Source organism: Lates calcarifer, linkage group LG8 (genome assembly GCF_001640805.2).
Source record: "Lates calcarifer isolate ASB-BC8 linkage group LG8, TLL_Latcal_v3, whole genome shotgun sequence".
NCBI classification, from domain to species: domain Eukaryota; kingdom Metazoa; phylum Chordata; class Actinopteri; family Centropomidae; genus Lates; species Lates calcarifer.
The window spans coordinates 3802740-3826242 of record NC_066840.1 but is presented as its reverse complement, the minus strand read 5'-3'; the positions used below and the strand labels follow the sequence as shown (position 1 = coordinate 3826242).

Here is a 23503-nt window from a genome sequence, read left to right as displayed (position 1 = left end):
AACAGCAAAATGCCTTTATCCAACAAAAGAATACCACGTTTTTGCCGTTGGTAGCATTAATTTGCATCTTCATGGGCTTATTACTGAGGTTATTTTGAGGACATTTGTCAAAAACACATTCTCACTAATCAACACATGAATATGACAATGTGTTGCTGCTTTTTCCACAAGGATTTTTCAGGTACAACAATTCTTTTAAAGTGCAAATCATATCACGAGGAAATCCATATTACACAATAAAACACCCCTGCTGTTCTGTATATATATCTGATGAAAAGAAAACATTTTTGAAGACTAGTGACTAAGATGCCTGGTAAAGGAGGAAATGCTGTCACTGCTGTCCTGGAGTCCAACAAAAGGCTTGACTTTGAGACTAGCCAAACTTTTCCTAACCCTACCCGAGTCATTTGAGTCAAATAATATCATCCTGCTAATAGTTGCATCAGACCAGAAAACACTTAGGGCATTACGAATTATGTATTTTGCCATTTAATTTGGAGAAACTGTTAGGCCAGTGAGATACTTTGGGGTACAATTAACTGCTAGCATTTTTGGTGTATGTCCCTATCCTATAGAGAGTGGTGTATGTCATATCAAACAGTCACATGAACAAAAATACAGAGCATACATTTGCATTTTGATTGCCAGCAATACCACAACCTTCATTCCTAAACATTTGTCATTGTGGACCCAAATAATCCCTACAAGCGTTTCCCAACATGACTCCTTTATTGACAGGATGACACTGTCAGTACTTTACCAAATAAGCATATACATATACACACACACACACACACACACACACACACACACACACATATATATATATATATATATATGTATGTATGTATGTATGCTTATTAGACCATCACAAAATAATTCATATCAGTACTTCTACTGATGACTAGAAATACTTGTTTAAAACTAATAATTGTTTTCAATACAACAAGAGAACATATTTGGAAAAATGCATCATACTAAGTGTTCTTTGTTCAACTCCATCATTTCCCTAATGAGGACACTTATTTAAAGAGGGTTAAAGTCATGTAATTGCATGGGAAAAGTTTTATGAAACAATATAACACTTTGCCTATGTTATAAAGCATTCAACTGAAAGACTGCAAACTAAGGAACAGGATCCTAAAATAGATAAGTAATAATCTACAAGTAACAACACCAAACGGTGGTGGCTGACATGAGTCATTCTGTTTTGCTTTCACCATCAGTCTTTATACCTGTCTGTACCTCTCTCTATATGTATACTGTCAAACTTCATCACGGTGTACAACATTTGAGAAAAATATTCTCTTTAAAACAGAAATTTATCATCTTCACACCTTAGGTTTGAATTTTCACACAGCTATCACATTTTCTCTCATATTTGAGTGCGATTTTACGTCATCACAATCACTGATCATCATAACAGTTCCTCTGTTTTAAGAAATCTGTTTTATTTTCTGACTAATCACTAAGAAACTTCTCAAACTATAGTGCATTTCTTTAGTGTTTGCATGCTCAGTATGTTCCAGTCACAAGTTCATTGCTAAATTCATTGATTCCACTGCCATACCCAACCTTGTTGAGCTGATCTATGAAGAGCCCATTAAAACTTTTATGCCCTTTGATAACATTTTTCTAAAACAAGAATTTAAAAAGTATTTTTCTGATTAATAACTGGATAATTCTCTATTTTATTATGAAAGGAAGCAGAGGAAGCAGCTTTAAAACTCCCACAATGAATGCACATATCTGAGTGACAACTGGACTTCTAGCCTGTTTGGCCTTTGCGATTATGTTCACTTTACAATAAGAAACAGTTAAAGCAGTTTGAGCAAAAGAGATTTGATTTGAGTTGAGAGAAAATGTTGTGCCCTAACATTCCAACATTCGGTCATCCTGCATCACTGCCGGGTGAAGAAAGCTCCCAGTGCCTCGATGCCATGACCTTTTTAGAAATACAACTGTGCCCTGAGTCCAATCGCCATGAATTGGTTTGGGGATGCAAACCCAGACAACGAATTCTAAAATTGGCATAATGCATCTTTTAAATGTTACATAACCCCCTGACCTCTAACTTTTAGATCAATGAGATCTCCCTCTGAAACAACAGCCGAATATTCTGTTCTTTGTGTTGTTTGTCTCTTTCTCCTCTGTCTCCTGCCATCTCTGTGTCTCGTTTTCTATTTAAGTTGCAAAGTCATGTTAATAGGAAGAGCAAGTGTGTATGTGTATGCGTGTGTGTGTGTGTGTGTGAGTGTGTAGTAACCTCATCGAGTCCCTCTGTCTTTGGAGAACAGAGCCAATTTCACAATGAATTAGGAGGTGAGTCTCTAACTAGGTCATGAGCCCTTAACACACGTACAAACACGCACACACATACGCACACACACACACACACACACACACACACACACACACACACACACACACACAATACAGTGTGTCGAATTGAGAAAGAGAGGGGAATAGATGGAACAGGAGGACAAGAGAGTACAGGAGAGATGAAGAGAAGAACAATGTAACACAGAGAGAGGAAAGATGGACAGGAAACAATAGAGTGAGAGGAAGGCAGAGAGAGAAAGAAAGAGGGGAGAGAGAACAAGGGACAAGAGAGGAAAAAAGGAAAATAACAGTGAGAGAGATGGAGAGACGGACAGCAACAGATGTAGACAGGAAGGGAAAGACACACATTCTTTTAATGTGCTCTGTGTCCTACAGAAAGAGCAAGTGTGTGTGTGTGTGTGTGTGTGCATGGGAGGGGGAAACTGTCATGCAGGGGAAGTAATGTTGCATTAGGCTTAACATTATTCCAGTGAGGTTACAAACATTTTGCACCACAGCAAATCACCTCTCTTTCTTTGTCTCCCTCTGTCTGTCTCTCTCTCCCTGTCTGTCTCTCACACACAGACACAGAAATCCTGAGCAGTGTTAAATTTAGCCTGAATGCTGTGTACTTTGCTAACACGCATTTTACTTTGAAATGCCTCTGAAATATGAATGAGACTTTTTTGAAAAATGGCTACGGGTGGAAATAGACTGAGGAATAGAGAAGCAAACATACAGAGAGAGAGAGAGAGAGAAAATTGGTTGAAACAAAGTATGCAGAGGAACAAGATTAGACAATGATGTCACCTAGAGTAAATCTGGAAAATGAATGCTAACTGGATGAGCTCAGAGATTTAGCATAGCACAGAAAGCATAGGATTGCCTGGTAAGTAACAGAGAACAATGTAAAGGTATGCTCAGAATGACAGTGACATGACTTTTAGAGATGGCTGCATACAAGGTCAATAAAAAGACAGTGGAGTTGAACAGATTCCAATTCGCTCCAGGTGGCGAGAATGTAGGCAAAGACATGCCTGAGTGAGTTGAAAGTGTGCTAAAAAGCTAGCATGTAGGTAGCAATGCCTGCACCCAGTCTGTACAGTTGGCACATTTGCTGTTTGTGGCACATAAACACAGGATGCACAAAGGTTTGGTGTTTTTTTTGCTGTAAAAGGAACTCTTACCTTTATGATCACTGTCTGTCATGCTTGTATGAGTATGTTGCCATCCACCGGTTATTGTGTGTATTTTCATTTTGAAAGTTTTTAATAAGGATGACAAGTTGTTATATCAAAAAAAAAAGTGCAATGGAAAGAGACTAGTGAATAAATCATGAGGTACATGATTTACAACTACTGACGCTTCCACTGAAGAGATGAAAAACTGTGGCAGATGACAACATCAGGTCTGCATGGACTGATAAGAAGACTATAATCATAAAAATCAAAAACATTAAACAAATATAAATGGCATATTTCCATCACAGGAAACTACTGTGTGCAAGTGTCTTGTTTTTTTCTGATGATAGTTCATGCACCAGGAAAAATGATAAGATGGGTAAACTGTCCCTCCTTAACAGGTGCAACAAAATTAACAGGAGAGGCCAGTGTGTCAGTCAAGTGTAGTGTGTACCTGTCCTCATAGCCCAAATAAGAGGTCTCATCAGGCAGTATAACGGAAAGTGTAGGTGGAGTTTGGATGTGCAGAGGCTTCTGCAAACTTTGCATGCCTTTTGTTACATTTCAGTAGATCCAGTAGATTACTGGATATATATATGTATGTGTACATATATATGTATGTATATGTATGTATGTGTATATGTATATATATATATATATATATATATATATATATATATATATATATATATATATATATATATATATATATATATATATATAACATTTTGGGAACAGATACATTTTTTTAACTATCAAATCTAAGCAGATGATCTTGTTGTCTTTGATTTCTTTTATAGTCCATTTTCTAAAATGTGCAACCAGCTATCCCAACATTTTGATATCTTCAGTTCTTATACAGTCATAAAGAACGAGGACACACATCATGCCAGATACATCATCATACACCTACTCTTATTTGTATGTATGTAGGCTTGCGGGCAAACACACACACTCTCTCCCTCCCTCTCTCTCTCTCTCTCTCTCTCACACACACACACACACACACACACACACGCACACAGAGCTGTGGTGCAGTAGGTAGCAGATTGCTCCTGAAGGCAGCTCAGGGCTGCTGGAGCTCTTCACTGTGGGGTATGACGGATATAAAAACAAGATTAGAGAGTTCAGTCTGTCTGCTTCTCACTGTCCCTCTGTCTGCACAAATGCACTTTGATTTAAAAAATAAAAAGACTTTTACGTCTGTCACTTCCTCCAAGAATCTATCATTTGATCATTTCAATGAGCTACATTAATGTCTTGGATAATGATGTAAATCAGGGTTGAGATGTAGATTATTTTATTTATGTTTTTGCTGCCATTTTAATTTTATTGTATGTACCTACAGTGGCACAGTAAAGAAGCATTTATCATTAAATTATAATTCATTATGTCTCAATTTTAAGTTAAATTATGGGTATATATGTTACATGTACATGAACTTTTAATGACCTGCATTTCTGGCTTGGATTTAGTAATAACATGATAAACAGCTCTACATCTCTCTTTCCTTTGCTCCATCAGTCTATTTATCTCTCCATTTCCATCTATGTTATTCATTATTTTGTAGTTTCTGCTGAAACTTTAGATATAAAAACAACTGTAAGTTTTAATATTTCATTTTTCAGAAAGTGCCCTTTTCATTTTTTTCTTACTTTTTCATTCTATACAACCTGAACAATAAATACAACAAAATACAAGTTCAAAGGTTCACTTTCCAGCTTTTCAGAGTTTTCAGTGACATCGCAGTCTTCGTCAGTTAACAAAACTAGGTCAGACATCATAATCTGGCCGAAGTGTGGCTCTTACCTCATATAACAATAGGCGGTCATATTTGAAAGGTAAGATTTAAAAAGCCAGGTTCTCATTTCCTTTCTTCATTCTCCCTCCTTCTACCTTAACTGTGCTTCTTTAAAACAGTTGTCTCGTTCTTTCCTGTTTCTTTCTCATTTTTCTGTTTTTCGATTCTTTCTGTTTCTTTTTCTCTGTTTTTTCCCTCATTTCTCGCTCCCTCCACTGACCCTGAGTTACCCCTGCTCTGACCCAATCAGATCTGTTCTACCCAGCGAACCGTGTATGTGCTTCATCTGTTTATGTTTGCTTAAGTATTTCAGTGTGTGTCTCAGTGTGTGATCTATTCTGGGGCCTCCACTCTCCAGGCTACAGCAGTAATACTATATGACTCTGTATTCTGTGATCACTAGAGAGATCACACAGTATCACTAACAACTGCGTGATCACGAACACACATAAGGGTATTCACACACAAACACATTTTTAAAAAAAAACTTTCAATTTAAGACTGGTTGAATAAGGTGGGGAAGGTTTCATAAAATTAGCACTGCAAGCTTTTCTTCATCTAATATTCTGTTGTGATTTGTTTATGGCTAATGCTATCACTGACCATTGGTCAAACTTTGACTTATGACCTGAAATTACTGCAAAAGTAGGATTTTAATCACAATCACACTGTAGTAGTAATCGATCAGGGTCTTGAGAATTATTAATTTTAGCTTGACCCTGGAATTACCCTCTCGTGGTTGTATGCCTCCACCAAGCAGTCAAATTGCAGAAAATATGGGTGTTGAATGACCAGAGAAGTGATTTTGCAACCAGCTGATGTCACAGTGAAGCTGACCTAAAATGTCATCATATCATAATTTTATCATATTAAATATTTGTGTGAAATGTTGTCATAATTAGCATAGGGCCTCTTGAGTCAGGGCCAAAAGCATGTTTTTTGAGGTCACAGGGACCTTGACCTTTGACCTTTAAATAACAAAATATAATCCGTTCATTCTTGAGTCCAAGTGAACTTCAAGGCATTCCTGAGATACTGTGTTCACAAGAATAGGACAGACACATGTATGGACATGCGGAGGACAAACAGACAACCTAAAAACATAATGCCTCTGGCAGAGGCTTAAAAATGCATATAAACATTTTTATTGCACTGTAATTGTTTTTTTTTTTTTTTAATTGTCCTAATTAAATTTTCTCTCCTCCACCAGATCTTTGCCCTTGTGTATTTCTGACAATGGAAATTTCTAGTAATAGCATCAAAAAAGACACTGCAGACAGAAACACATGCCAATACCCCCTGCCTCTCTAACCCACAGTTATGACTCTGGAATGAATGGCCTTCAAGAAACACATTCAGTGCACCATTTCTTTACCAGCAGTGACTCTTTTAACTCCATCACCTTGTTGCAACCTCTTTTTCTACAATGGTTTAATGGCATCTAACTAAAGGAGAAAAGCTCTGCCTATTGTTCACCTTGAGGAACCAATGTCAAGTATCCATATGACAGGATGGAAACATGCATTAATTGCAAGTATTTTAAATATGCAAGTATTTTCTATGGCCTAAATTTGCTTGAAATTTGGATGGAAACCCACCTATTGTATCTTAAGGACTTCTGATCCTCTGACTTTTCTTCTGGTGCCAACATCAGGTTCAAAAGAGGGCATTAGTATTAATCACAGAGCTGTTGGTGTGGCTTTAGATGCTTGGTCTTGTTACAGGTAAACTGTATGCCATTAGAAAAAAGATGCTATAATTATGCTCTCAATATATTGACTCCTTGCTTTTCTAAGTCCAATTTGTTTCTCATAGTTTTCATTCGTAATACATGTGCAAAGTGTGTACTAAAGCAGACCTATTTTAAATTTAGTAAAGCTCAAGGGCTAAGTTTGGATGCACTTTCTCACGAGTGCTGCTCTGAATGTTGGGATTTCAATTAAATGTTTGCAGCTTAATAAAATGTGCTCATTTTTCACCATTGCAAAAAGAAACCTTGTTTAGTAAGCACTGTGTCTTTACATATATGTATAGTTATGGTATGTATAAATTAATTATTTTGATTTGATTTTTTTTTATACAGACAGGAAGTATTCAGTGACCCAAGTAGCACTGTCAACATTATAGTTTATTCTTTTTACACATTCACTAAAACTATTTGTGACAGAGCTGCATTACATCACATTACACATTTTTCTTCACCATGTAAATATAGATTAGTTTAAGTGAGAAAAGAAGACTTCACTGGCTGAGTTGTGCTGATGGATGTGGTGCCCTTTATGTGACCTGACCAAAAGTAATTCTATAACAGGAAAATAGTATGGGCAAACATACATACAAACATACTTCACTTGTCTTTACTGGTTTTTATTTCAAATTGGGTTTATTTGAAATCAAATGTCAAGCAATAAGGTATAAAACAGAACTACTATAAAGTAAAACAAGCCCAAATGTACACAATCAGTCTAAAGTCTGCACCAAGGCTTCAAACTGAACAGCATCGTAAACACATGGGATTAGCCAGCCTTACAAAGTGTACACTTCCCTCAGGTGAAGTAGTTAATTAAAAGCTGTGAATGTTTAAAAAGAGTAAGAAGCTTTGATTATACAATAAGTAGTTCCAACCAAGCAATCTGATTGGTCAAGACATTTAGAATGTGCTCAAATCAGCATGACAGCATGACAGCATGCCTTACTCATCACTAAAAATATTACTCCGCCATATACATTTTACTTTGTTGGTAATAGTTGTATAATTGCAATATTACAAGTGCCTCGGTCCGGACCGCATCCCCGCTGTGCTCGAATGACGTTAAAGCACACCCTCTTGGTTAATATTGCTTAAATGAACCACATCCAGAGTGTGACATTTAGAACACATCCTTCCTACTGGAGGTTTTTCCTCAATCTCAGTCAAATTTGGGTCTATTTCCAGCATTTCTTTTCAGCTATGTGTATTTTCCTGGAATCAACATCATAGCCAACAGCTGATCTGCAGGCTCTGCCTGTGTCTTTACTTTAATCTCCATTTAATGTTGAAAGCATGGTGATAAAACCTTCTGCCAAGAGACACAGACCTAACTAGAGGATCAAGGACAGAGATGTTTAGCCAAGGCCTGGCACACACTGACAGATGTCTTGGGGGCTGGTTTCACTGAAAATTATTTACAGTGGAGGCGTGCTCTTGGAGATACCGAGCTGAAGTTGGAGAAATCCCTGATTCCACCATGTGAGATAGATGGATCCTGTACAACAGCATATGCTGCTGCTAAAATGCTGAACTACCATGACATAGTAAATTGTTTGAGAGTCAGATGTCAACAATGCACATAGACACATAAAGCATACACACACTCAGTGTGTGCTATATACATTCATGCATGTACACAGTCTCACACATATCTTGCTTTGGGTCATGAGGATTGGAGCTGGAATAGCCAGAGAATTGGCTCTTAGCTCTCTATTTGTAGAAATGAAGAGAAAAGAGGAAAAGATCTAAATGTGGATGAATATAGAGAGGAAGAGAAGGGGAAAGGCTGAAAGAGGAAAAAGAGTAATAAGAGTGAGAGAGTATTCTGGCTTCCTGAACAGGATGAGATAAATTGGCCCCACAGCATTCTGCATGTGTAGCATCCAACTGACACACACACACACGCACACACACACACACACACACCGCTCAGTTCATTCATGCTTATATTACATCACAAAGTTCATTTATCCCCATATGCTAGTTTGCTTTCCTGATCATTTCTGTGATGTATCTGATAATGACAAGTAACATCCCAGGGTAACGTGAGCTGCATGTGGAGTTTAACTTTTGTGATTTTCAGTCAAACTGATGTAGATTATTTCATTATGGTCACATTATAATGGCCACTGTTTGCCTAATGAGAAAACCACTGAGAATCACAATTGGCAAACCTCATAATTTACTGTGAAAATTAATTAATTTACCTTGGAAACTCAGCCTGATGACATAATACATCTATTTGAACAGATTTACACATCTTCCAGGGATTAAAATAATATAACGCAAATTAAAATTCAAATCCTCTAAGAAGATGATTAAAAAATGGACTGGTACTTATATAGCGCTTTTCTAGTCGTATCGACCACTCAAAGCACTTTACACTACCCATCACATTCACCCATTCGCCACACAGTGCTTGCACTATTACAAAGCGCTCTAACACATTCACACACCGATGTTGCAAACATGGGCAACGTGGGGTTCAGTATCTTGCCCAAGGATACTTCGGCATGGACTGGAGGAGCCGGGGATCGAACAGCTGACCTTCCGATTAGTGGGTGACCCGCTCTACCTCCTGAGCCACAGCCGCCCCACAGCATTGAACTTCTGTTTCCCTTTATATCTCATTTACCTGCTTTTACTGACAGTGTGATCTTTTGACTGTGGTGTAATGAAGTCTGTCTGTTTTCTGTAACACTTTATAGTAGGCTACATTTATTCACCATTAACTAGTTGCTTATTCACATGCACATTGGCTCTTTAAGCACTGATTAATCCCTAACTATACATGATCATATTCTATTGCTTCTAGACCATTAACTTTTCCCTCAATAACTTAGTATAATATGTTCATATGGTAATATGGTCTTTTCTTACATAACTACACATGAAACTGATGACCAAGACCTCACTTTAGAGTGGTAGGAATTACAGAGATTTCATTTAGACTTATTTGGACACTATAATAATATGATCATGTGATGAGTAATAAAGAGCCAATATGCATGCTAATGAAGAACTAGTTAGTGAATAAGTGAAGGCTAATATCAAGTGTAACTGAATTCATTTTTAATTAATACTCTCAGTTGTTGTAACAGCGTACTGTACAAAATGTCCTGCTGTACATTTTATCTTTACTCCGTACCTACTCCATATCTAATTCAACCAATATTTTTTAAATACATACATTACATGGTGCTGTATCAATGAGCATATGCTGTATAGAAATTTAACCTATGGGAAAGTACACAATAATGATCAAAATTATATACAATTATTATTTATTTATTTTTAATATAACTGATTTTAAAAAAAAGTAGCAGGGCAATGAGACAGGATTTTGGGGATTCAGTTATAATGGCTAAGGTTACGAGGGTAGGGTAAGGGGCTGAAAACCTAGAGCTCACTACACTTGTTGGGTCTGACAGTATCATGCATTAAGTCAATGGCAGGTCCCCACAAAGATAAGTGTACAACTGTATATGTGTGTGTGTGTGTGTGTGGTTTCACAGAGAAGAGAAAGGTTCTATTATATTATAATGAGCCTTCCGTTCATCTGCTATGATGCATTCATTCTGGAACTGACTGCTTCTACACAGAACACTCACCTAACCAGAGCCTGGACTGACTAACACTTGTCTTCAGTGGTTATTTACACCCATCTACTCTCTAGCCATGTGTTTCATTCTCTACAGTGTCTTTGTTCAGTTGACTTGGAGAGCCGACACAAAAGAAGAAGCTAGGTAAGATTTTCTAATTTGACCAAAGCATGACAAACATGTTATTTAGCTTTACATGTATCTAAGCCAAATTACTTCTTTCATTTGTTTATATTTTATCTTCAAATCATCTACATCCTTCCTCTTACTAGAAACTGTATTAATTAATTAATTAATTAACATGATTAGTTAATGTATCACAGTTTAAAATATTATTTCAATTCAGTCTGGGTAAGTACCTACTTAAAAAACACACACATACAATAAATACAGGATTGATTTCACAACAGCTATGAGGTTTTTCTTTATAACTGAGACATTTACTTTTTCTTAGTATCCTGGGAAGGAGGACAGGAGATCAGATGAGAAATCAGAAATGAAGAAATAAAGGAGGTTGTGGAGCCTCAGAGAGAAGGTTGTCAGACAGTGACAGCAGGAACAATGATGCTACTGTTTGAGTGGTCCATCAGGAAAGTAGGAAATTATCTTTTGTTAGCCCTTCTTTTTTCCCTTCATCTCCCTCCTTCTCCCATCCACCCTTTCTCTCCTTCATCTTCGTCATGTGACCTAACCTCACGTCATCTCCCTTCAACCTTTCTCTCCTCCCATTACTGATCCATTCTTTCCATCTTTTATCGCCCTGACCTTTCTATTTATTCTTTACCTCTCCATCCTAACTCTTTTCTTTTGTCTCATTCCATCTTCCTTCTGTTATCTCTCCATCTTTCTGTCCTTCATCTTCTTTTGCAGCTCCAGCTTTTTCCACAGCACACCTGTAAGTAACTCTTAAAAGGAGGTTTTAATAACATATTATCGCTGCCTGTATGCTTTATTTGTTGTTTCCGCTTTTGCCACTACATGCTTTTATTTTGGTGCTCCCGGGCGGAAGTAGATAGCGAACAAAGCAATTGACTTTGCACAGCGTAGACTGTGACACAGGGCGGTCAGAGAGCGACATAACTCTGAAATTTAAGGATTTCCCGGTATATGTTAAGCACCTGGCTAGAATTGGGAACAAGGTATGTTGTAAAATGTGTTTATGTGGAGTTATGTGTGTTTTTGGTGGACTCACCGGTCATGCTAACTTTAGCCTCAGTGAAGTGTATGCATGCGGCGAAGCTAAAAGGAGCCTTGAGTCATTTCATTGTTAAGACGGTTTGTTTGTAAGAGCTCATTTTGTTTTATTTGTCTGTCCTTAGCTCTTACGGTGTTCCAGTGTGAGAAGTATTTATGTGCAAAACAAGAATGAACGGCTGTACATTAATAAACTCTTCTGGAAACATCAGTACGCTTTACCATTGTCTGGCTGGGTTCGCTACAACACCTGTCTTTTATTTTCTTTCCTGTACCATCCACAATTCCTTTTCTTTTCATTCTTTTCTTTTATTCTTCCTTTACCTAACCTTTTCTTCTTCCTTTATTTAACCATACTTCCTCTCCTTACCTCCTACCCCTCTCAACTTCCTCCCCTCTACCATCCACTGTTCACCTGCCTTTTCTTTTTCACTTCCTTCCTCTACCTAACCATACTTCTTCTCCTTTATCCTCCTACCTCTTCACCCACTCTATCCTTCATCTTCATTTCTTCACATTTCCAACTTAATTTTCTCTTCCTCTTACTGATCTTCCTCCCTCTTCCATCCACCTTTCCTTTCTTCTCTGTTTTACCTCTCCATATTTTCTATCCCACATCTTCCTTTCTTCACCTCTCACATTTCTATCACTATCTTTCACCATCTCCTCTCCATCCACTCTCCTCCTCCATTCCCTTAATGTTCCTTCCTTTCCTGTTCTCCATATCTTTCTTCATCCTCCCTCCTCAGCTTCATGTTTAGTAATAAGTGTATATACAGGGAGTCATGACAACAGACAGGCTTTCTCTCCAAAGCATGAAGTGCACTGCACATAACTTACTTCAGATATCAGTGTTACAGTGATCATTAGCTAGCAAGACAACAGTTAGAGTAAATACCCTATGTAATACATTAGTTAGTCGTTAGTCATGACAATGTATATAACTATATAACAACCACATCAGGCTCCTTCACCTGACACTGAAGCTGTCAGGTTCTTCTGCTGTAAACTGAGGGGCACCGACCTCTGGCGTGTGAGTTCTGAAGAGCCGATGCAAACCTGTGAGCATACCTGGTGTTCGTCAGCATAAAGTGAAGGAGAGCCCAGGTTATATTTGAATTATGTCAGTGAGTTAACAGAACATAATATGAAGACCAGTATCTCTAGCTTACTCTCTCTCTGAGGGAGGGTATAATGAAATGATATTTATTATCAAAGACTGGGCTGCAGTAGCAACGCTGTGGCATCTATGGTGTGGACACTCACATGCCGCCTGCTGCAGCAGCTCAGAGGGAGATGTACAGCTGAACACAGTGAACAGATTATGGAGTTAACTGTATTCAGTTTGAGTTTTGAACTGCTGGAGCCTTTTAACATTAAAAACTATAGTGTCATAACCGCATTGGACTCTCCCTCACCTCCTTATGCTGAAGACCACCAGACTGAAGAGCCGATGCGACGGGCGCATACCGGGCCTTACTTGAAACTTGTTACTTGAAAAAATTTACATTAACCAGTGGGACCAGACTGGCTGACCTGACCATGCTAACTCAATGGATGGACAATCTGACAGGATTACCTGTGGTGTCAGGCAGAAACTGGGGGCATACAAATCCTTAGATTGCCTGTTGTGTTAATGTACAAGATTGTGCGAGAAGAAACAACATTCTGGCTGAATATGAGAAGGTCTCTGTTAGAATGTATAAAGTGTTTTCTCTAACATTTTCTTGGGAGGGCAGAGGTGATGTGGTGGGGCAAGTCTAAGGTAAAACTAAACTAAAAAAGAAAAAAAACATGTTATTTACCTAATTTATTTGTTTCATTTCAGCTTAGTGGGAGAGTCTGCTGCATTCTGTTGTCATTTACTGTCGCATCTCTCTCCTCCTGTTTCGCATTTGTGTCTTAGCCCCTCTGCACACACACACACAGTGTGGAAGAGCAGAGAAGACAGGTTGGCAACTCGTTATATAAAGCACAATAAAAGCTCAATCTCATGTTCTAAATCTCTGTAAATTCATAGATGGACGGACATCGACCCTATGTCTGAAAGTCAAGCCAAAATATCAGCACTCTGGTGAAAATGGCTCTGCTGATGATGATGGGGACGCTATCCCTGGCATCTAGCTACTCTCCTGCCTGTCTGTGTGCATGTTTGTGTGTGTGACTAAAAGTAAGTCAGACCCTTTACTACTTTGATTCTGACACCCAACACCCAAGATGAACATTTTGCTTGGTTATGTAAAAGGTTCTATATGTAAGTTTCAGCTATCGCTACATAGCCAACATTATCATTAACAGCTGTTACTGACTTAGCGCTTGCACCTTCTTTGTGTTTACAAGGCAAGAGGTTAGAATATGTCCTCTAGGCAGCATTATTTGAACATTGGTATTATGAGATGAGATAGGCCAGGGCTAGCTGGTTAGCATGCTAACTTCATTGGCATTTCTTTCCACCACACCAGACAGCTGTTGTAAAGGGTTAGTAAGTAGTAGGGTTAGTATAGTAAAGGGATGAAGTTTGATGCTGAGCTCGCAACATTTTCTCTCGACTAGTAAATAAAGAGCTGTTAATGCTAATATATACATATTGTATGTAAAAAGAATTATATATATATGTGTGTGTGTGTATTTAAATACACAGTAAAGATCTACATTGCAGGAGAAAAAATATCCTATTTGAGCATAGAGTTTAGCAATGGTTTACAACCTCTTGTTCCAGCTGGACAACTCAACATGGGAACCAATAGAAACTGTTTCCTATATAGTACATACACAATAAATGCATGGAAAATGTATAAGAATGGCTGTGATTTCCCCTTTCCACTCTTATCTCCCTTCACATGAGTGTACAGATGAAGGGAACCCAGAAAATGTGGTACTGAATAATTCCTTAACAAATGAAGCTATGGCTGCTCATATCAATTCTTCTCAACAGGAGGTAGCTGTACATCTGAACCACAGCACAAAATGTGAGATGAAAAAGGCCCCTTTGGTTCTGGGATTCAAATTGTAAGAGATATGGAGCACTAAATGCAAGACAGCGTACTCTAAAAGGATACTGTTGAAGCCGTATCGACTCTCAGTTCATGCTGCTTATCATAGCACATCATATTATGTTGGACTAGAAGATCACTCAGTGTGTGTGTGTTTTCATATGTGTATCTGAGTGCAAGTGCCAAACTAACCAACTGTAAAGTGAAGCAAAGGCAGGGTGCATGTGTACATGAGTGTGTATCATACAAAATAAGCACAATATGTTGTCATTGCTTACAGACATCAACATGCATATTGCACATGGCACAGCAATAACAGCAAGAACACAAGCAGTGTGCACATAATGAAAGTGACTGCAGCTCTCCCCCACACACTCACACACACATACACGCACACACACATAATACAAAAGTGTAGATGGAATTCAGTGTAAACTTAACTTATAGTAAACTTATAACAGTGCAGATGTTACTGAAGAGTCAAAGTTAAGTCAAAAGTCACTGAAGCTTGAAACAATCTATGTTTAATCTGGGAATAAGACAAATAGACCAAATACAAATACACAAAATGGTGCCAAGAATGTAAATGTATTCAACTGTTTTAGGGTAGCTTGGTATTGTGTGTTCAAGGAAACTTTAAAAGCGCTGTAGTAATGATGAATGATGTATTGCTGAGTCTACGCATCTGTCAAAATAATGGATGGAGTCACTGAGAGATCCACTGTATATTAAAAGCAGACAGAGTACATATTTCTGCCATGGTTTAAGTCTACTCTGTTACTGTGGTGGCAGTCAGTTTACCCAAACCCATTCTGAGTGCTTTAATGCACAGAAAGATCCGGTAGATGCTTGTGTTCTTGGTCCCTGTTAGACAGCCTCACTTGTCCTCACTCTGACCTATCCTATTCATTAATTAACTCATTCATTTGTTTATCCATCCATTCATTAATTCATCAAGCCATCTATCAATCTGTACAGCCTGTACTTTTCCAGTGCCAGCAAACAGACAAATCTTGGTTGAGGGCAGAAGTAGAGAGGCTGTCATTATTGCAGTTGCATTTTCATGCATGCAGTAACACTATAACATATGTAAAGAGACTTTTACTTTCAAACCAATTCAATATGTTGAGGATCACCTGTAGAGACTGTTATATAGTCATTGAATGTCTTTGAAATAAAGATTATAATCTAAAACACTTCATCCCCACTGAATCCTTACATTTGCATTCTGAGCGGCCTGCGAACAACAGGCTGAGCAGGGACTGCCAAACACCTGTGCATCTGATTGTTGATACAATCATCATGAGCTAGAAGTTAGCTAATGCCAGGGTGTTTCACAGCCTCCTGTAAAAAAATGTTAGTAAGAAAAACATTTTAAAGCCTGTGTTGTATTTCAGGGGAATATTTGTCTTAATACTGAAAAACATTCACACAGACCACAGGGCAACTGCTGACTGTGATTAATCCAAACAGTTCTCCTCTCACTGTCATTGACAATTAGCTCTGTTCAACTCTGCCACTGCAATAATTAGTCTGTGGTCAAATCACATTTTCACCACTAAAACTTGGTAATTTAATTTTCTTTTTACGTGTTGTATAATTCACAAAATTCCTCAAACTACATGTACATGTGATGTGTGTTTTCTTTATATGACCATTCATTCATTAATGCATTGTGTCCTACCTGTCACTTTGAGTTGTGTTGTCCGCCGCACCAGTCTAGTTCCATACTGTAACTCACAGGTGTAATTTCCCCCGTCACCCTCCTCCACCTCGGGTATCCAGATATGTGTGGTGTTCACACTGACGGAGCTTCTCCATTCAACCCGCTCACACTCCTGACAGGAGACACAGACAGGATTGATTCAGTTTTAATGGTCTACAGAGGACTTTGTTATTGTAACTCTAAATGTTTGTGTATGTGTGTGTGTGTGTATATATATCATACCTTATACCAGGTCATCTGTGGCTGTTTGTATGGAGCCATATAGTCTTCTATATCAGGACAGGTGATCATCTTGCTGTGAGTTATCTCAGCTTTCTCCAGATGGCGGATTTTGCTGCTGAAGCATTTCCCCTCATCACTCTCCTCCACCGTCATCGACATGGACACTTTCATGCAGTATGTTGAGTTCCTGAACAGATTATAAGTACAACAGTGGGAAAATGTTTTTATCACGCTCTTCTGTTGACATGGGCAGACTTTTAACTTTGCATAAAAACTCCTGTGCATAAAAAGTGAAAAATCACCAATAAAATCTCTTGTTCAAGCTGTGAATTTAAATGAATCAACAGCAAAAAAGTACACCTATGTGCAGTCTGTATTTCTATGGCAAGTCCAGCAACCTCAGTAGAATCTGAGTGAATTTGTTTTGAGCAGATTTGTTTATCCGTCCAAGAGTTAATGCAAACAGTGACATGAGTGCTTCCTCCAACTGTCCAACTCTGGAACTCTGTGTAACACAGTATAAGAGCTGTTTTTAATGGTGAAAGTATTGGCCAGACTGTTTGCTGTTGTGGGTATTTTGGTGAAATTATAGGCCCTCTGACATCTCAGTGTTTCATTGACAACAATGTAGGAATTGGCATCCACAAGAAATTATGGGTTGTACAACCTCTAACAAACACAGACAAAGAATAATTTTCTAAGAAGTAAAACTCTGTAAAGGCACAATTCTAGGCAATGTTGAGGGAATGGTGTATTTCTTTTACGTTGTTACCGATTTTGTCCAAGTAGTGGTTGCTAAACAGCTAATCAGTTCTCATCCCAAATAAAGAAACTACAGGTGTTACAAATAACAATTACCAATGACAGCCATCATTGCATTATGTAGCCCTTATTTTCTCATATTCTCTTACTTATTTTACTCAGAAACTGATTAAAATCAAAGCAAAGCTGAAACGAGAGTGAATATTTATCTGACAGCCAGAGACACAACTTCAAATAAATATTCATGGAACTTTATGTGTACTGGATGCGTAATCAGGCACTGTGTGTACAGCCCCAAATAGCCAAAAATATCATAATGTTTATTCACGAAATAATACATTAAAGAATGTTATCATTTTACATTACTGTAGATACACTCACAAATGTGAGTTGTTTGTTACTTGTATTGGTGCTATGTGGGGGGTTAGAGCTCCCTATGCCAGCGAGATATCACACTACATTCTGCTGTTAGGATGTTTCATGTGTGACAGTATGTCCTTGAGCCGAATTATCTAATGAAATGAAAAGAACAAACTTTGAAGTTTGTTATGATGTGTATGATGCAATGTGTTTTCAACATCATTTTGGATTTGAAGTCTTGAAATCTTCTCAAGGTGATTGTAATTGCTTGTGCATGTATGAACGTGTATGTGTTGCTGTGTGTGTTCTCCCAAGTTCACCTCCAGACACAAAGGACCACATTGATCTCTCTTTCTTTCTCTCTCACCAATGCACACACACACAGGAACACAGGACTCACCCACTGTCCCCTAACCACAACCTCTCATCTAAGTGGATCTAAACCACTTATCCCATCAATGCTGCCTATGTCTCTCTCTCTGTCTCTCTCCCTGTGTGTGTGTGTGTGTGTGTGTGTGTGTCCTATAGGGGACACAAGAATATTTTTAGTCATTGACCTAACCAAGACCACTGAACATTGAACTAGAGGCCTGGAAAGCCTTTTATCCATCCATCCCTCAGTTTCTCTCCTCCTCATCAATCCATCTCCAGCCTGCAGCATCTTGTTTTCTCATCCAGTGATTCAGTTGCCTTTTCCTGCATGCTGCTGTGGCTCTCTCTCTGTCTTTCTCTCACATACAGATCATCCAGCGTTTTATGAACCCCCGCATTTATTTACACTTTTCCATGCTCCCCGTCAGAGCCAGTGTTGATTTTGTCAACAAAGACTATGAAAAGTATTTGCTGATGTCCAGTTTCCATTACAATAACTTGACTACAATGAAATAAAAATAACCTTTGATAACTAGAGTAAAATGTGTTTTCATCAATAAATAAAAACTAATCAATGATGTGAAATATGGACAAACATGCAGGCCATGATGTCGACATTATAAAAATGGAAGCTAACATTAACATGATGTTATTATGGGCTGTTAAGATACGTTACTAGCTAGCTGGTCATGGAGCATTTAGCAGCTAAAGAGCTAGATATTTTTCTAAGGAATTAAAAACAGATCTAAAGTTGTGACTATTTGACTTTCACGTACCCAGACACCCTAACTCCAAATAAATGCTAATGCTGCACTAGCACACTAGCCATAATAACTTATATTGCATTTCTTAATAAATTGACAGTATCAGTGCTGTCTTTATAGCTTATTTCTGCTGCCCTCAAGTGCCCCAGAAAATCTGTTACTTCAGGTTTCACCTTATGTGACTTTTTAGCTACTTGCATTACGCTAAACCCAGAACATATACTGTGACTCAAGACTTGACCCTGGATCTATTTATGACTTACCAAACAACCTTGTTCCACCTCTGCTTGTTAGTAATGTAGATTATACTGTGCACTGACGTGTGATTACGTGTGACATGGATCATGGATGACGTGTTAAACCTCCACATGCACTGTCAATTCTAGTAATGAAAAATCGGAATTGAAAGAAATCTGGGTCCTCCCTCGCAAAGGCACTGATACAAAAACCATTTCAAAAGCAGAGAAGGATTTTATGTTAAAAAATGCTTTTATCTTGTTGCTTTGATGATATTGTTCTATGCATGTATGCCAGTAACACACACTGAATTGAGATGAACTGAAATGGTGAGAACTGAGGCAGCTTTCTCTTGTCTCCCTCTCTGCCATGTCCTTCCACATTTTCTTCACCTTCTCACTATTGTATCAGCCTTTGTCATGGTCCCCCCCCCCCACCTGTCCAACCCTGAAACCAGATGCCAAACACTAAATGGTAAAAACAGGATCTATGTAAAGAGGAAATGTATTATGCATATCTCACTATAAACATGACGTTTCAATTAGACTACAATGCAGACGCTGTGTCAGAAGCATTTAGTGCATGTTGTGCACCTCTTACGAATGCAAATTGTATGTTTGTGTGTGGGTGTGTCTTCATATCTGGTGCTGTGTAGAATACATTTAAATGCTTCAGTTAGTAAAATGCTCATGAGGTAAAAGACACTAGAGTATTAAATTCTCTACACGCTAGAGCTGCACATTTTGTTGTGCTATACTTTGGGGGATGCCATGGCTGAGGAGTTAGAGCAGTTGTCTAGTAATCAGAGAGTTCCTAGTTGAATTCCCGGCTCTTCCAGAGAGATACTGAACTCCTAACTGCTCCTGATGCTGTGCTTTGTGTGTAAATGGGTGAATGAGACCTACATAAAAATCAAGTGGACGATAGACCATAAAAGCGCTACATAAATGTTGTCCATTGTTGCCAGTTGCCTGTAAGGCAAACAGGACATGCATCATTTTCAGCTAACCAGTTGCTGGGTATGGTCTTCTAGGTGTATTTAGTGTACAGATATCTTAATGGTATCAATCTGCTTGTCTAATTCTAAACAAGAAAGCATAAATACTTTAAAGATTTTGCACTTTTGGGAAGTGTAAATACAGCAGGCTATAATATTAAGACACAAGATACACCTGCATTTCAGCATAAAAAAAGTTTATTTTAAATTTACTACTTCTAAGTTGTTGCCTATTTTTTAAATAGGTTATGTTTTCTACAAATTTCCACACAGAAATTATACTAAATTCGCCTGAAAATAAAAGCTATTAATGGAACATCTAAGCCCTGAAGACAGTTGCTAATGTGAATATCTGTCAAAACGAAGGAGGAGGACATTTATGTGGCACAGGACTTTATTAACCAGACAAGAAAATGGCTTCAAGACACAGAGCAATGAGCAGAGATCTTGAAATACTGAAAAACAGAGTTAATATTGTGCTACATATTAGATTGTGCTGGGTAGGTATTTATGGTTCATCTTGATCTTATTAGAGATGTGTTTGCATTTCATTGCTGCTGGTTATTTCATTCTCTTGATCCGTGCACACTTTGCAGGCCAACAAAGCAGCATTAACAGCACTGGTGTTTATTGGGATCATTTATGGGACTCATGCACTTTACTGACAGTGTAATCTGTTTTCAACAAACCTATTTACTGTAGCAAGGCATGTCACAATCTGTGGGAAATAAAGTATTACTGTGTAATTGAGAAATAAGCTATGATAATAGGATTATTATATCCACATGAATAAAAGCATTTATGTCAGCCTGTAAGGACTGCAAAAATATTAAAGGTTCAGTTCACTCAAAAAGCAAATGCTGCTTGTCAGGATTTCTTAGGTCTCTTAAACTCTGACTGCACAAGAACTGACATAGAAAAATGAAACTAAAGCCAGTAGGAAAGCTTGTTAGCTTAGCTTAGCATAAAGACTTAAAACAGGTCAAAATAGCTATCTTTGTTATGTCCACAGGTAACCAGCACTGTCAGTGCCCAATCTGTACCCAGAAGCATGATCCGCTCTGTACATGCGCAGAACTACGTAAGCGGAAACACAACCTACACCTGCCCGATTTGTATCACGCATATGAACAAAACACTTGACAGTAGACATGTGAATATGGCCTCTGTAATGATGTTAGACCCATTATATCTCTAAATATGCATGTCGCTGTACCTCTGCCAATAGCGAAAAATAACAGAAATGCATAGCAAACACTTAGCTAATGCCAATTTCACTACTGGATTTCACAAGATGAGCAGAAGCGAACCATAGCTAGCTGTACCGATCGGTAACATAATCATACACCAACACAGTGCTTAGATGATATACCTTTATTGACAGACTAATTATACCATATTCCATCATTATATGGGCTAGACAATGCAATCCAGAATTTATCTTTGGAATCGGTGCATTATTGATCAAGAACAGTGTACCCGGTAATCGCTACCAAACTCCAATGATAAAAACTGTAATATTACAGGTAGAACACAGGAGTTGCTGGAGTACCGCTGTCTCCATCTGTTAGTTTGTCAGTGTTACTGTGTGACTTTCAGTGGTGGAAGAAATATTCAGATCATTTACGTAAGTAAAAGTACCACAGAGTAACTTAACAAACTAACAGATCGAGGGAGTGGCATTATAGTTCTGCTCTCATTAGTTAAATTACTGTTTTGTCAATGGAGTCTGGTTGAGATAAAAAGCAATGTTTCTGGTTAATAAATAGGTCTGTCTCTGTATGAATCCTATTCATAATGTCGTCAGATAATTATAATAACATTCTGAGCCTCTCGGTGACTAAACCAACTACTTTAGTAGATGTACTTTGATGTGGAAGTATGCATCGTTTGTTTACACTGCAGCAGCTGTTTGCGGTTCTTGATCTATACTACACCTATTCTAAAGACCTTTATCCCTAGCAATGATTTACACCCAAAATCATCACCCTGGTTCAAAAATAACGTAGTTATCCCTTTAAACATAAAAATTATGCAAAGGTTTGGTTTTACTTCCACTGTTTCATTCACAGAGTGTTTGGTCAAGTGAACTGGCTCGACTGCACGACTCCAACATGTCTAAGCAGACAGGCTATTATGGCTGTTTAAAACTTATGACTGCACATGTGTGGAATGGATCGGGCAGTGTTGTAAAATAGGTTCAGTTCTGTGCATGTTCCAATTTTGGCGCATGTGCAGAACGGATCGTGCTACCAGGTACAGATCAGGCACTGACAAGCACCACAAAAGCTAATCTATTATCTTGTTGACCACATATAATGCTTTAATGAGTAAGTTTTTGGACAGCAGGCTTACTGTTTCCCAGTTTCCAGTCTTAATGCTAAGCTAAGCTAACCGGCTCCTTGTGGTAGCTTTACATTTAGCATGCAGACATGATGATATTGATCTTCTCATGAAACTCTCAACAAGAAAACGGTTACGTCTGTTTCCTTAAATGTTGAACTAATCCTTTAAATTAATAAATACAGTATACTGTAGCATAAATAAGTGAAAGCATTACAAATATACATGAGGTGTGAAGAAACACCACATTTGCTCATTATTTTGTAGTTGTGAAATTAACTTTGACAAATTCTCCAATGGTTTCCTATATGTGTGTCCTTTGCTGCTCTGTGCAGGACTTTTATAACAAACATGCCTTACAAATAAGGCCTTGCTTGACAATTTAATGTCAGTAAAATGTGTCCAGTGAAGCTGCATCCTGTCCTCCTAGAAATGAATGAGGTGAAAAAAGAGATTTAAAAGGTGAAACGAAAGATTTGTGGCTGCCATTCTGTGTCTAATGTAAGTGGCTGACATTCATAACCCTTTTGTTATCTGCGAGTTTCTACATTAAACTGAAGACTGGTACACACACACACACACACAAAAGTGCGCGTGTGAATCTTGTCTGTTGTGTGTGGCTTGTTATTTTGTAACATGGCAAAGAAAAGGGTACAGTTGGTCGACTTTATTTGCATTTGAAGACAGCTATGAATAAAACATGGATTTCACTCTTACCAGTATGTGCATAGGAGTGTGTTCATGACTTCCTATGTGCATTAAGACAAATGAGGAATGTGCTGTCATGCTGAAACAGATTCCAGGTGTGAGCAAAAACATCTTTCAGTGTAACTGGAAACACACCTATCAAATCAACTGAGCAAGCAATAAAACAAAT

General features: G+C 38.1%; 1 protein-coding gene and 1 long non-coding RNA gene across 8 annotated transcripts in view; one reads left to right on the top strand and one right to left on the bottom strand.

Moving 5' to 3' along the window:
- il1rapl2 (interleukin 1 receptor accessory protein-like 2) overlaps positions 1-23503 on the bottom strand; it is a 430428-nt gene that overhangs the window by 123604 nt on the left and 283321 nt on the right. For 2 of the 5 annotated variants that reach the window (XM_051072153.1, XM_051072156.1), the window contains one exon: positions 16528-16681. The exons of 1 other annotated variant lie outside the window; for it this stretch is intronic. In XM_051072153.1, coding sequence (XP_050928110.1) covers positions 16528-16681 — 154 coding nt within the window. Of the gene's footprint in view, positions 1-16527; positions 16682-16791; positions 17648-23503 lie in introns of those variants that run through there. 2 more of the 5 variants (XM_051072154.1, XM_051072155.1) reach the window with 2 other exon arrangements.
- Positions 1-23503, top strand: part of LOC108879052 (uncharacterized) — a 52952-nt gene that overhangs the window by 4988 nt on the left and 24461 nt on the right. The window contains exon 1 of one of the 3 annotated variants that reach the window (XR_007813659.1): positions 10639-10800. The exons of 1 other annotated variant lie outside the window; for it this stretch is intronic. This is a non-coding gene — a long non-coding RNA (uncharacterized LOC108879052). Of the gene's footprint in view, positions 1-10638; positions 10801-11684; positions 11796-23503 lie in introns of those variants that run through there. One more of the 3 variants, XR_007813657.1, reaches the window with a different exon arrangement.